General features: G+C 35.2%; 1 protein-coding gene across 1 annotated transcript in view; it reads left to right on the top strand.

Annotated features, from left to right (window-relative positions):
• USP34 (ubiquitin specific peptidase 34) overlaps positions 1 to 13,117 on the top strand; it is a 362,663-nt gene that overhangs the window by 345,437 nt on the left and 4,109 nt on the right. Inside the window, exons 73-78 of the mRNA XM_044659479.1 lie at positions 26 to 150; positions 1,231 to 1,354; positions 5,882 to 5,961; positions 10,047 to 10,187; positions 10,296 to 10,439; positions 11,444 to 11,603. Coding sequence (XP_044515414.1) covers positions 26 to 150; positions 1,231 to 1,354; positions 5,882 to 5,961; positions 10,047 to 10,187; positions 10,296 to 10,439; positions 11,444 to 11,603 — 774 coding nt within the window. The remainder of the gene's footprint in view (positions 1 to 25; positions 151 to 1,230; positions 1,355 to 5,881; positions 5,962 to 10,046; positions 10,188 to 10,295; positions 10,440 to 11,443; positions 11,604 to 13,117) is intronic.

The following is a 13,117-nucleotide window of genomic DNA, read 5'->3' as shown; positions in this document are numbered from 1 at the left end:
TTATTCTACCCCTTTAATATCCTAGTGTCCCTTGGACCTTATTTCCCCTGTCGAGAAAATCTCAAACTAATGGGAGGGAAAAGCAATATCCGTCCACCACGTCCTGAACTCAACATGTGCCTCTTGCCCACAATGGTAGAAACCAACAAGGTATGTTAAAATGTGGAAAACCCTATTCTTGGAGATCAAGATTTTTACATTTTCCCCTTTGGAATCATTTCAATTGAACTAATATTTATTGAACTACTACTATGTACAAGGCACTGTGCTGGGCACTACAGAGTATCCAAAACTAAGCAACACACTAGTCTCTGCTTTAATTGGGCATATGTTAGACTGAAATACTCAGTTTTTTTGCATTTTAAGTAAATTAGATTCATTTATATTTTTTCCCTTTAGTGTAAAGAGTACAAGTAGTTGATTTTGAAAGTAGAAGAAAAAGTCTTAGCATGCTTGATGTGTCATCCATAGCTCAATTGTGTTTGTGGGCTGTGGCTCTTAAATCTAAAATGTTGAATAGGTTATTTTCACTTTTCTTAGTAAACAACTCTTTCAGCAATTAACTTATGTCATTGTATATTAAATGATAATCTTAGTGGCCTGAGAAGTATTTAATATGGTCGATTAATAGATTTATTATTACTCTTTCTGGTGGTCCCTGTCCTCAAGATATGTGTGGTGAAGGTTAAAATAGATGGAGGGTTTAAATACCTGTCATGCATGCTTTTCTTCCTACCTAACTATACTTGTTATTCAATTAATTCTTCCCGTAACCTCTCCATACCCATGCTTTATCTGCTCTTATTTGTGGAGTCTAGCTATCACAGAGAAGTTATTATAGGATCTTTAGTTAATAAATCAAATAGCTCCTGCCATATAAATATATAAATAACTTAGGGTTAAATCCAGAAAGCTAATCGATTCTTCTACTGATTTTTATACATAGGATATGGAAGCATATATAGTAGCCATAAATAAATTTTATCTAATATTCAGTATGTAGGAAAGAATAGGTACTTGTAAATGACATGGCCACATTAATTGCTCAATGAAAATATTTTAGAACTTATATCTTAACACAATGTCAATGGAATTTGGGGGTTTTTTTTTACCAGGTCTTTATTACAATTTTTATCATTAATAAATTCAGTACACATTACTTTTGCCACATACTGTCTTCCATTTATTATACAATTTAAGTGCAACCATTTTATCATCTTTAACCTTCAGGGCAAAGATGACGTTTATGATCGTATGCTGCTAGACTACTTCTTTTCTTATCATCAATTCATCCATCTATTATGCCGAGTTGCAATCAACTGTGAAAAATTTACTGAAACATTAGTTAAGCTGAGTAAGTATGCAAGATGAGCTGTAAATTCCACTGAATGATTTGAAGCCCTAGCCATCCAGGAAGGGGAGCAAAAATTATTAAAAAAAAAAAATCTAGCCCTTTGGGGTTTGGGGTTTTTTGTTTTGTTTTTAACAAAAACAGTATATTATAATTATGATCTGGGGCAAAAGTTTTCCATTTTTACTAAGAAAACACAAGCTGAGTATTTTCCATGTTGTTCTCTGGCACAAGGTTATAGTTGGCCTTAGAAGAAAAGGAATAAAACTTTATAAAAATAGCTGATCTGTGCTTCTTACAGTCACCTGAGTCCATAGGAGCCTAAGACTCATCCCATCGCCGCCCAGTTTTCCAGGGAAAGCTGCCCAGTTCATGGGTAACTTTCTAAATAGACTTCAAATGCTTTTCTCTTGTCATTTCCCCAGACTGTTTTTTGTGGGTGAGAAAGTAGGCAGAAAAATGCAGTAAGTGCCAGCTGTTCTTAGGAGTAGATAGGACTGATTCCTTATGCTTCCTTAACATGAGATAAAAGTATAGCCAATTGGAAAACTTCTTATCATTTTGGAGGAAATGAGTCAAATAAAAGTATGGCAGAAGATGTATTTTTAAAAAAGACCTATTAATTAAAAGAATTCCAGATAATTATTAGTAAGATTATTTCTTAAAGCTATTCTCCTAGCCATTCATTACATTAGGTGACTGCACAGTACTTGATATCTTTAAAAACCCTTTAACCATGTCCAAAACTTCCCTGTTTATGTGACCTGCTTGAGGAAGATGGTCACTCTTGCCAGAAGCTAATACATCCTTGGAGAAACTGATTAATAAAATACTATTGTTTCTCCAGAGATGTAATGAATTGTCCCTATCAGCTGTTCTATTAGGTGATCATGGAAATGGAGCATCAGAATTTTGGGTAGTGAGATTTTAACTGAGAATAACCTTTCTAGAACTGTAAAGTCAAATTTAAATTCTCATTGGTATATAGTTCCAGCTAAGACAATGAGAAGTATCTAGAAATTGTACCCCTGGTCTCTTCTTCTGAATGAACTTCTTCTGAATTAACTAAATGAACTTTGAGAAAGGAACCAAACAGAAATCAACCTACTTATGTCAGGAGATGAAGTACAGAGCAATAGAAGTAAATATATACTTGGATTCAGAAAACCCAAGTTGAAATTCAAACTGCCACTTAGGACCTGTGTGACTTTGGACAAATTACTTAACCTCTCTGAGCCTTAGTTTCTTCATCTATAAAATAAAGGGATGTTGAATTAGATCCATGATGGTAAAATGAAATGAAGTGTGCCAACCAGATAAACTGGTTCTTGGAAATAAGGTGACTCTTAAAACTTATTCCAAAAGCCAAACATGACTTAACGTTGCCCAACAGGCTTCAATCTTCCTAAATGTAAAGATTCTCTTAATTATGGAGGCTTTGAATAGAATTTTAAGTTTGATAACCACTGTGACCAAAGCAACTGATACTACCTAAAGGTGGGAAGGTCCATTCTAAGACCTTCTTTTGGAAGATCATTGTTGAAAAGTATGATAATACCATATAGTCTAAGGCTTGGCAGGTTTAAGTATGTTCTTAATGATTTTATTTGAAGGACCTCTTAAACAGGATGCTTATAATTACCCTAAATCAAGGAAGTCTGTCACCAGTATCCAGCATTTCTGGAAGCAACCTGTACACCCATCCTCAGATTTTGAGACTGTTTACATAGGTCATATCTCTTAGGTGACTTGGGAATCTGTTATCACATAGTCTACCTATGTTAAGTGTGATAGACTGTTTTCAGTGTCTTTTCTGAGTACACAGCATTAGGTTTCAGTGATCTCATAGTGGAAGAGAAACCAAGAAACTAATATCTCCTTTGGTATTGATGAATTTGGTCGCCTCATTGTCCAATAAAATGAAGAACGTTTTTTCTAGCAGGGAATTTAGAGAAAGCATAATTGCTTCTAATTCAGAGGGGCCACTATATCTGGATATCATTAAGGGGAACAGCATCCAATATGGATGTCATAGTATATTAGATGAAACCTAGAGAGATGAAAAGTCTAAACCAATTACCAAGCCTGGCTATATCATTGAGGTAAGGCCTAGAATCTCATAGAATTTCATTGCCTCTAAGTTAAGGCAGTTAAAAATACTATATAGTCCTGCTTCATCTTGCTTATATTAGCCAGTCATCTATATAAGGAACGACATACAGTCTACATCAGTGGAACTGTTTTAATCATTGCCAACCCATTGATCCCAGGAGCAAACCAAAATGTTAAATCTACCTCACAATGGAGAGTGTAACTTTGAGGGTAAACAGTTGTGGAGGTATATGTCCTCTTTGTCATGGAAACATTAATTTAAAATCATCTTCAGCAGAAGAAAAGAGACCTTCTGTTTTATTGATTTTGTTTGAGTAGATCCCAAAAGGTATCCAAAGGGAAAAGAACCTGGACTAACATAAATTTTGTTGTGACTTACATGGGTTGACTTCACCATAAAAAGATTTATGTCTGGGTGGCCTCCAGATTTCTTGTGGGACAGAAATGAAGAGGCTAAAGATACTGTTACTGATTGGTATATGTATATAACAGCATGTAAGCCTTAGAACTTATTCCTATATGTGCATGTATCTACGGATACCCAGCTTGTCAACAGGGTAGGTAGGGAAGAGAGAGGAGTTCCAGCTTTTATCAAATGAAGATCCTCTGTCAAATTTCAATTTTGGTGCTTCATCATGCTGTGGAAATGACCCTAGCTTCTGTGTCATTGAAGTCTTAGACTCAGACTCAGACTTTTATTTCTGGAGGACCAATCTAAAAAACTCATCACTGTAAACTCGGCTGCCATTGAATACCTTTCCCCCCCGTACCCCCCCTTTTTTTTTGGAGCAAAGGGAAGGATCAGGTCAGACATGAAGACCATTTCCTAAGATTTGGAAGAGGTCATAAACTACTATCATTTAATGAAGTCATTATACCAATGGAACCATCAGTTTAGAAAATTAAAGAGAGAGGCTAGTTGTCATATTTCCCTCAATTCTAGTGTCCTGCTTGTTATAAAAAATATATACTTGACCAGAAAAACCTTAGACATCCTAAGGAAGTTATGAGGCTTTCCTTTTCTAAGATAATCTAATATCCTTCTTGAAACCCATTTCCCCTCAATTTTTAGGGATTCTTTCATGCTTCTGTATGAGAATCTAGGCATAAAAATTAGTATCTATGGCCATTTACATACTTCAATTCCTGACATTTTCCTTTATTCTCTGTCATTAAAAAATATTCAGTTCTTTCTGAAGCCATTTTAAGAAGTCACATTGGAATATTTTATTGCTTCTGTTTGGCATGGAGAACTACAAAGCCCATTAGTACCAAATCTTTTACATGATTTAACTGAAGGATTAGAATGCAATGCTTATTAATTATTTGTGGTGACTTGGATTTAGGTGTTTGGGGACTATTAGTCTGAATTGTTTCTAGATTTGTTAATTGACTTCCCTCACCTCTGAGATAATATCATGAGTTTAGTTATTGAAGCAAGAAGTTCCTCAGAGGTAGAATTAAAAAATTAGACAAAAAATCCCTAGGGGAAAGAAAAGACATTCCACTCTTATCCCTTACTTTAAGGGAGTAATTAAAGTGTTCTATGTTAATGGAGAGCAATGTGGTGTAATGGAAAGAGCTTTGAATTGAAAGTCAGAAATGCTTGATTCTAGTTCCCTCTCCATCCATATCTTTATGATGTTCAAGAAAGTATTTATATCCTCTGGGCATAGTTTTCTTGTCTATAAGAGGAAAGAATCTACTATCTCCTCCCAAAAGCAGATTTTGACTATTTTTCACAACTTAGACTCTGACTATCTTTCACTTCATTCTGCCAATGCTGTCATCCTTCAAGAGATCCCTGGACCTTCGTAGGCTGGACCCCCCACACATGAAGAGGAAAATTCCCTTGAAACTTTACTTGAAAAATACTGCAGTCAATTCTGGTATTCTAAGAAAGGGAAAGGAAAACTGGCAAGGCTTTGTGTAAATTCATAATATAACCTAAGGCAAGGCCAGGAACTTTCTGAAGACTGAGTGGTGCCAGAATTATCTCTTTATATAACAGCTGACTGAAGCAATTCTTCTGTCTTTGAATATATAAAGTAAAAGAGGAAAGGAGAGCTCTGATTTCTAGATCACCATACTTTTCTTTTGTCTTGTGGCTCCTCACCTAAGAACTTTAAGTGTGATCTAAAAATTATCTCTCAAACAGAGGGACCTAAAGACCATGAACAATGGCAGCAACTTTCAGTGCTCCAGATTAGTCTTCAAACTCAAAAAGTATCAATGAAATATAATTCATTCAATAATGAAAACACTAGAATGAATTCTGCTCCCCTTTAAGTACTTTATAGATAGGGAATATGCATAGTTATAAACCAAAATTAGCTATGATATTGATAATGCAAATGCAGTGCATCATTTAGTGTAATTTATAATTGTAACCTCTTCTGATTTCTTTTCAAATATTAGGTGTCCTAGTTGCCTATGAAGGTTTGCCACTTCATCTTGCACTCTTCCCCAAACTTTGGACTGAGCTATGCCAGACTCAGGTAAAGAAAATGAGTTTCAGATCATTCAGCTCCTCTAATCCAGTAATCTATAATTTTAGGAACAGTTGATAGAAAGCTAAACTGACTAGAAGTTGGTAACGTTTGAAGTGTTGGTAGGTGAAATGAAACAAACATAATGATTATTATTAAACATAAGTAAACTATTTTCCATTTGACTTTTCAGCCCTCTATTGTATGATAGTAAGGTATTTGTACAACTATTTTGCATTGAATTTCTCATTATTGTGGTCCAGAAGCTGACAGGCAGCCCTGAGAAAAAGTCCAAAGCAAGGATGTATTAAGAGAAGTATGCGAGCAGTTTCTTTTTCCACTGTACCCTCTCTAACCCTCCTTGTTCTCTAGCAACTGTGCTCCTACAGGAACCACTTTAAGCACTAGTTTTCTACTTATCCCTTGAAATACAAACACATGAAGTCAAGACAACAGAAGAAATGAATCTTAAGTAAACAGGAACTTGCCTACTCAGCTTAGTGCCTGGGGAAGAATTACTGATTTCTTGGCCCAGGAGTTTGAATCAGGGTTAGGCTATATCCTTCTGACTCAAGGAAGGGAGATAGTTATGCTCAGCCTCCTTTGTTATGAGGTTAAAACAATCCTAGTACCCTGCCTGAAATATAAAAGACTGACTTTTTCTCTGATGAAGAAAATTCCTTAAATTCTTTCCTTTAGACCAGGGGTCGGCAACCTTTTTGGCCGTGAGAGCCATAAACGCCACATTTTTTAAAATGTAATTTCATGAGAACCGTACAGTGCTCACAGTGAGCGCTCCTGTAACAGTGCCTGAAAAAAAAAATTGACTTTATGGCTCCTGCAGAAAGAGCCATATGTTGCCGACCCCTGCTTTAGACTATTGGTCACCATGGATTTTCTTCCCTGAGAAAAACTTTTAAATTAATGATTTTTGAAAGATGATGTATGTGGCAGTTTTATTTTAGATTTTGAGCAAGCAAGATATAATTTACCTATGATATTTTTCTAATGTTGAAGAGTGTGATAAGGTCTAGAGCATAGTGCCTTGTATTTAGTAACCACTCAATAAATATTTGTTGATTGATTTGTTGGTTGATTCCTAAAATGAGAGGTTTGTTCAGCAGTGGATTCATTTTTTTTGTTTTTTGTTTTGGTTTTGGTCCCTTCCCCTTAATTTCTTCCATTCTTTTGGGGGTTAGTTGCTTTTCTAATTGGATTTCTCCTTTATGTCTTTTTTGCTATTTCTATTTTTGATTTTACCTGATCCATTTTAGGGAGTAAAAATTTTTTACCAGCATTCTTTAATGCCCCTTTTGCTTTTCCTGTTTCATACCACTCACAACATCCAATAGCAGCACCAAACCATTTGAGATTTCTAAAACCCTTACAGATCTACAGAGTCCTATAGCCATCTGAGCTGGAAAATGAAGGAATAGACTGAGTAATAATTTGTTGTTTTCTCTTCAATCTTGTTTTGAGTAAATCACATATACTGTGGGAATCTACCCAGCATGGTATAATGAAAAGTTTTCTGGACTTGGAATCAGGAGAAATTGGGTTAAAACCCCATTTCTGAAGTGTATTAACTTTCTAAGCACAGGCTAGTCATTTACTCCGAGCTTCAGTTTCCCCATCTGTAAAATGAGGATAATATCTATAGAACCTGCTTAACAAAGTTATGAGGCTCAAATGAGATAAACCATTTTATAAGCCTAAAAATGCCATATAACTTAATTGCAGAGCTTAAAGTATTCTGTAGCTATTATTAATAGCATTATTGTTACTCAGAGCTTTTGTAATTTGAAATGGTGTTATGGTATAAGTGGGAAAAATATCAAATTAAGAATCAAGTGTCTTAGTGTTGAGTACCTTCTCTGTCACTGATTACTTTATATAACCTTGCCCTTTATCTTTCTTGGCCATAATCCTCATCTATAAAATGAGGGAGTTTAATGAGATCAGAGGTTCCTGATCTTTTTTGGATCATAGAATCCAGATTGAGATTCTTTCTCAAATAATGTTTTTAAGTGCATAAAATAAAACAAATAGGATTAAAAAGTAAACTAATTATATGGAAATGCAATTGTGAAAATACTTTTAAAATAAGCTTATAGAACCCAGGGTAAGAACCCTTGAATTAGATGATTTTTGAAACCCCTTTAGGCTTTTCAAATTCTCTAATCCTAATATAAGCCATCTGCTATAATACAGCCTCTACTCCAGCAGTTGATGGTTCTGATAAACATGGAACTCATGCTTTTTTATCTTCTTGAAATTGTCCTAACAAAACTTCTTACCTATCAAATTAATAGCAGCTAAGTGGCACAGTGGACAGAGTGCTGAGCATAAAGTCAGGAAAACTCTTCCTGAGTTCAAATCAGGCCTCGGGCACTTAACTAATTGTGTGACCTTGGTCAAAACCCTGTTTGCCTCAGTTCCTCATCTATAAAATGAGATAGAGTAGGAAATGCCAAACCATTCTAGTATCTTTGCCAGGATAACCCCAAAAGGAGGCAGAAAGAACCAGACATGAATGATGAAAACAACTGAACAAGAAAAAAATTGGATTTTTTTGGTTTTGGTTTTTTTCCTAATCAAAGAGACTTGGAGATAGGAGAGGGCTGGGTTTGAATACTACCTCTGACACTTATTAGTTTATGACTGGGCAAGCTACTCAACCTCTATGACTCTATCTCCTCAAATCTCTATACCAGGGGTTGGTGACGAATGGCTCTCGAGCCATATCTGGCTCCACCTCCCAACCAGCCAGTCTGGGCAGAGCCCCAGGATGTGCCCCAGGGGGCCCTTCAGCCCCCGCCCCATATTCCAGCACCTTCCACCTCCATCCTCCTCCTTCCACAGGCTTTTACGGCTCTCACGGCCAAAAAGGTTGCCGACCGTTGCTCTATACCTACTAAACAAGGTTGTGGGTGAGGATCAAGTGAAAGAGTTGAAAGCACTTCATAAATATCAGCTGCTACTATCAGTCTCTTCCAGCTCTAAATCTGTGAAATTCCTGTTCGGTTTTCTTCCCTACATAGCCAATTTAAGGCATAAATATAAACTTTGATCTCCGCATCAGATCCCTTTTTTAGCATCAGAAAGTTTCTTGGGCCTAAAACATTATAGCAGTTGTATTATTATTGTTTTTTAGAGAAATATATTGACAAAAAGCTCCTATGAATTTATATTTTTGTTGGTCAGAATAGCACTTATATATCTTTCAAAACTCAGTCATTAAAAGGTATCTTTGCTTAATAATAATAGGTATTCAAGAGATATTGGCTTGCTGTTTGGAAACTACTGGCTTTCTAATTTAGTGGCTGTGACTATCAGACAACAACCATAAGCTTAAAGAATTCAATAAAAATTACTTTTGTTTAAAAGATACTATTTGTTGAAGAACATTGTTTATATTAAAATGTGAAAGCTAAACCATAGTAAAACTATATCAATTTGAACTGGCTAATTTAGATAGAATAAGATACCTAAGACAAAGAGATTGGTTAAAGATAAGATTTGTGCTATTTAGAGGGGACAGGATGTTGTGAAGAAAGCAGATTAGTAGTATAAAGGAAGATGAATGCTTATTTGAGAATAAATTTGTTAGCACCTGATGAACAAGCATGTAATTGATATTCTGATCTGTGAGTCATATTTACCTATAAGGTGGTCACTGAGGACTAAGAAATAATATTTTATAGCCTTGTCTAATTAGTGCAATTGATTATTTTTTAAGTAATGAAGAAAGCCACTATAGTTTTAAAAACATTTTATGATTCAGACCTTTCACAAACTGAGATTGTTCCCCTTGCCCCACTCCAACTACTTCATAGTAATAAAGGTGTTTACTTTTACTATGAGGACAATGATAAATATGTTTAATTTCTGTTATTTAATAAAAACATGATTCTCTGTGAAGTGACACTGCCTAAGGGAAAAGGTACTTTAAAAATAACTGCTAATCCTATAGACTTCAGCTAGTTGTTTGCACAACAGTTACTACTGACTTCTCAATTCATACAAGTCTTTCAAAATATCGAGTTTCATGTAACCATAATAGGTTATTTCAATGCTTCTTTTTCCATTTTTAGTCTGCTATGTCAAAAAACTGCATTAAGCTTTTATGTGAAGATCCCGTTTTCGCAGAGTATATTAAATGTATCCTAATGGATGAAAGGACCTTCCTCAATAACAACTTTGTTTATACATTCTTGACCCACTTCCTCTTAAAGGTATATTTTGCTTCTTTATATAAAAACTCATTCTTTCCTATTAGTTATTAAATTTTATTTTCATAATATGGATCATTAGAAACTGAAAAATGTATGTGTTTCTTTCAGGTTCAAGGTCAGGTGTTTTCTGAAGCAAATTGTGCCAATTTGATTAGCACTCTTATTACAAACTTAATAAATCAGTATCAGAGCTTACAGGCTGATTTCACCAACCGAGTTGAAATTTCCAAAGCAAGTTCTTCTTTAAATGGGGTAAGATTTAGAAAAAGCACATTGACATTAAAAAATTACTTGTGATTGACTAAAATGTTTGAGCTATAATTTTTAGCATGATTTAGCTTTTAAAATAAATATTATATTATATTGCTATTTATGGTCTACAGTTTTAACTAGTGGAATGTTAGAACCTGGGTGTTTTTTGTGCAGTGAGTAGAGCACCAGGCCTGCAGTCAGAAGACCCTAGATTCAAATCTGTCCTCAGACACTTCGTACCTGTGTGACCTTGAGCAAGTCATTTAACCCTGATTGCCTAGCCTTTGCTGCTCTTCTGTCTTAGAAAAGTTCTAAGACAGAAGATAGAGGTTTTCAAAAAAGAAAAGAGCAACCAAGTAACATTCTTCTTCATTTCTGTTATGTGGAAAGTCTTGAAGATATTATCTAGAATATTATTCTAGAACTTTATCATAGCCTAAGATTATTTTTGACAAAATTAATCTGATTGTTGCACTATCCATTGTGAAAACAATAAAAAATAATGAATAGGATAGCATTTGTTAAGCTATTTTCTTTTAATGGCATAACCATAGCCAACTATTTAGTTTCTCTCAAGAAAATATATAGCAGTGTGGGGAAAAAGTGTAACATTGAACAGCAACAAAACATTAAGATGAGAAACCTATGAGATGGAGGGGATTGTATAGAAAATCTTACTGTTTTTAAAACTTGCTAGATATCAGGTCATGAAACATATGCAAGACATACTCTCTGATCCTAGATGAGCCACTATATATTTAAAAGATCAAGTCAAATATAAATCATTTGCAATTCCCAACAATCTTCTTGTGAAAATTTCCTAGCCTTCTATTTTGAAATAGTAAAAGCCTTCCTGGTCCCACGCATAAGTGTCTGGGTGCTTGATGCTATGGGTGTGCTCAGAAGACCCAGGAAAGATTTCAATAGACATATATAAAGTGAACTATAAGTTTAATATACCAAAAAAATTATTCTTAGAATTTTTTGTCATATGGCTTTTATAGGATCTTCGGGCACTTGCTTTGCTCCTTTCGGTGCACACTCCCAAACAGCTGAACCCAGCTCTGATTCCAACTCTTCAAGAGCTTTTAAGCAAATGCAGGACTTGTCAGCAACAAAGAAATTCACTCCAAGAACAAGAAACCAAAGAAAGGAAAACTAAAGGTTGGTTGTATGTCTGGATTTCACTTCTGTAAAGAGAGAAGATCACATGTGGTTCATAGAGAATTTCATAGTAGAAAGAGTGCTCGGAAGGCTTTGGGGTCGCACCTGAATTCTGGTCCCAGCTCTGTGACTTTGGGCAAATTACTTAGCCCATCTGAAACTTGTTTTTCTGCAAAATATAAATAATACTTAGAGTATTTATCATAGAGTTGTGGTAAAAATCATGGAATTTAGTTGGAAGGTATTTCAGTGGCCATTCCAATACTCAAAAGAGTACCAGTACATTAACAGATTAGTAGCCACTGAACTTTCATTACCTCCAGAATGAGCCAGTTCTCCTTTAGGATACTTCTAATTATTAGAAGTTTTTCCTGAAATCAAGCATGAATTGGTCTCTCTGTAATTTATACCCCCTTTATTCCTGATTCTAACTTCTGGGACCAAACAGAACAGATCTAATTCTTCCACATGGTAGACCTACAGATCCATCTTAAATCCATCTAATCATTTCCTTCCTGAGGCTTCTCTTTTCCAAACTTATTTCCCTTAACCAAGCCTCATAAGCCATAACCTAAAGGCCTTTTACTATCCTCTGGACACACTCTAGTTTATTAGTATCCTTTTTGAACTGTAACAGAACTGAAATTGTAGTCTAATCAGAGCAATATGGTCAGCTCCATTCTGCCTGGGAAAACTGTCTCTTCCTTTTGCCCAATAAAAACAATAGTTTGTGCTTCCATTTCACGCTATTTTGAGCTTGTAGACTCCTAAAACATCAGATCTTTTTTCAAACAAAGTGATGGAAAACATACCTTTCTTCATCCTATACTTATGGACTTCATTTTTTAAATCTTGTGTGAGACTTTACACTTTACCTTTTAAAATTTATCTTATTAGATTAAGCTCTAGATGACACAGTGGATAGAGTTCCAGGCCTGGAGTCAGGAAGAACTGAGTTCAAATCCAGCCTCAGACATTTTCTACCTTGTGACCGTAGGCAAGTCAATTAACCTGTTTGCCTCACTTTCCTCATCTATAAAAAGGGACTCACAATAGCAGCTACTTCCCATGACAGCTGTAAGAATCAAATGAACAGTAATTATAACGTGCTTACCACAATGTTTAACACATAGTAATTGCTATATAAATGTTAACTATTATTAAGCCCAGTGGAGAAGTCAGAATCTTGCTAAATTCTGTCCCTTATCTTCCAGGGCCTCTTATCTAACCCTACTAGATTCATGTCATCTGTAAATATGGCAAGCATGCCGTCCAAATCAATATTTTTTTAAAATGTTAAATAAATAACATAGATCCCTGGATCACTGTACTAGAGAACCTCCTGCCAACTTGACATTAAACCGTTAATGAAACTGACCATTTAACCGGTTCCAGATTCATCTAACTGTACTATAATCTAGTCCATATCTCTCTACGTTTTAAACATTTTGCTAAAATCAGATAAATCCTGTCATTCCTATTATCTCCCAGTTAGCAAATATCAAAGAACAAAG

The sequence above is a fragment of the Gracilinanus agilis genome, chromosome 2 (genome assembly GCF_016433145.1).
Source record: "Gracilinanus agilis isolate LMUSP501 chromosome 2, AgileGrace, whole genome shotgun sequence".
Classification (NCBI taxonomy): domain Eukaryota; kingdom Metazoa; phylum Chordata; class Mammalia; order Didelphimorphia; family Didelphidae; genus Gracilinanus; species Gracilinanus agilis.
This window is presented reverse-complemented; position numbering and strand designations above follow the sequence as displayed.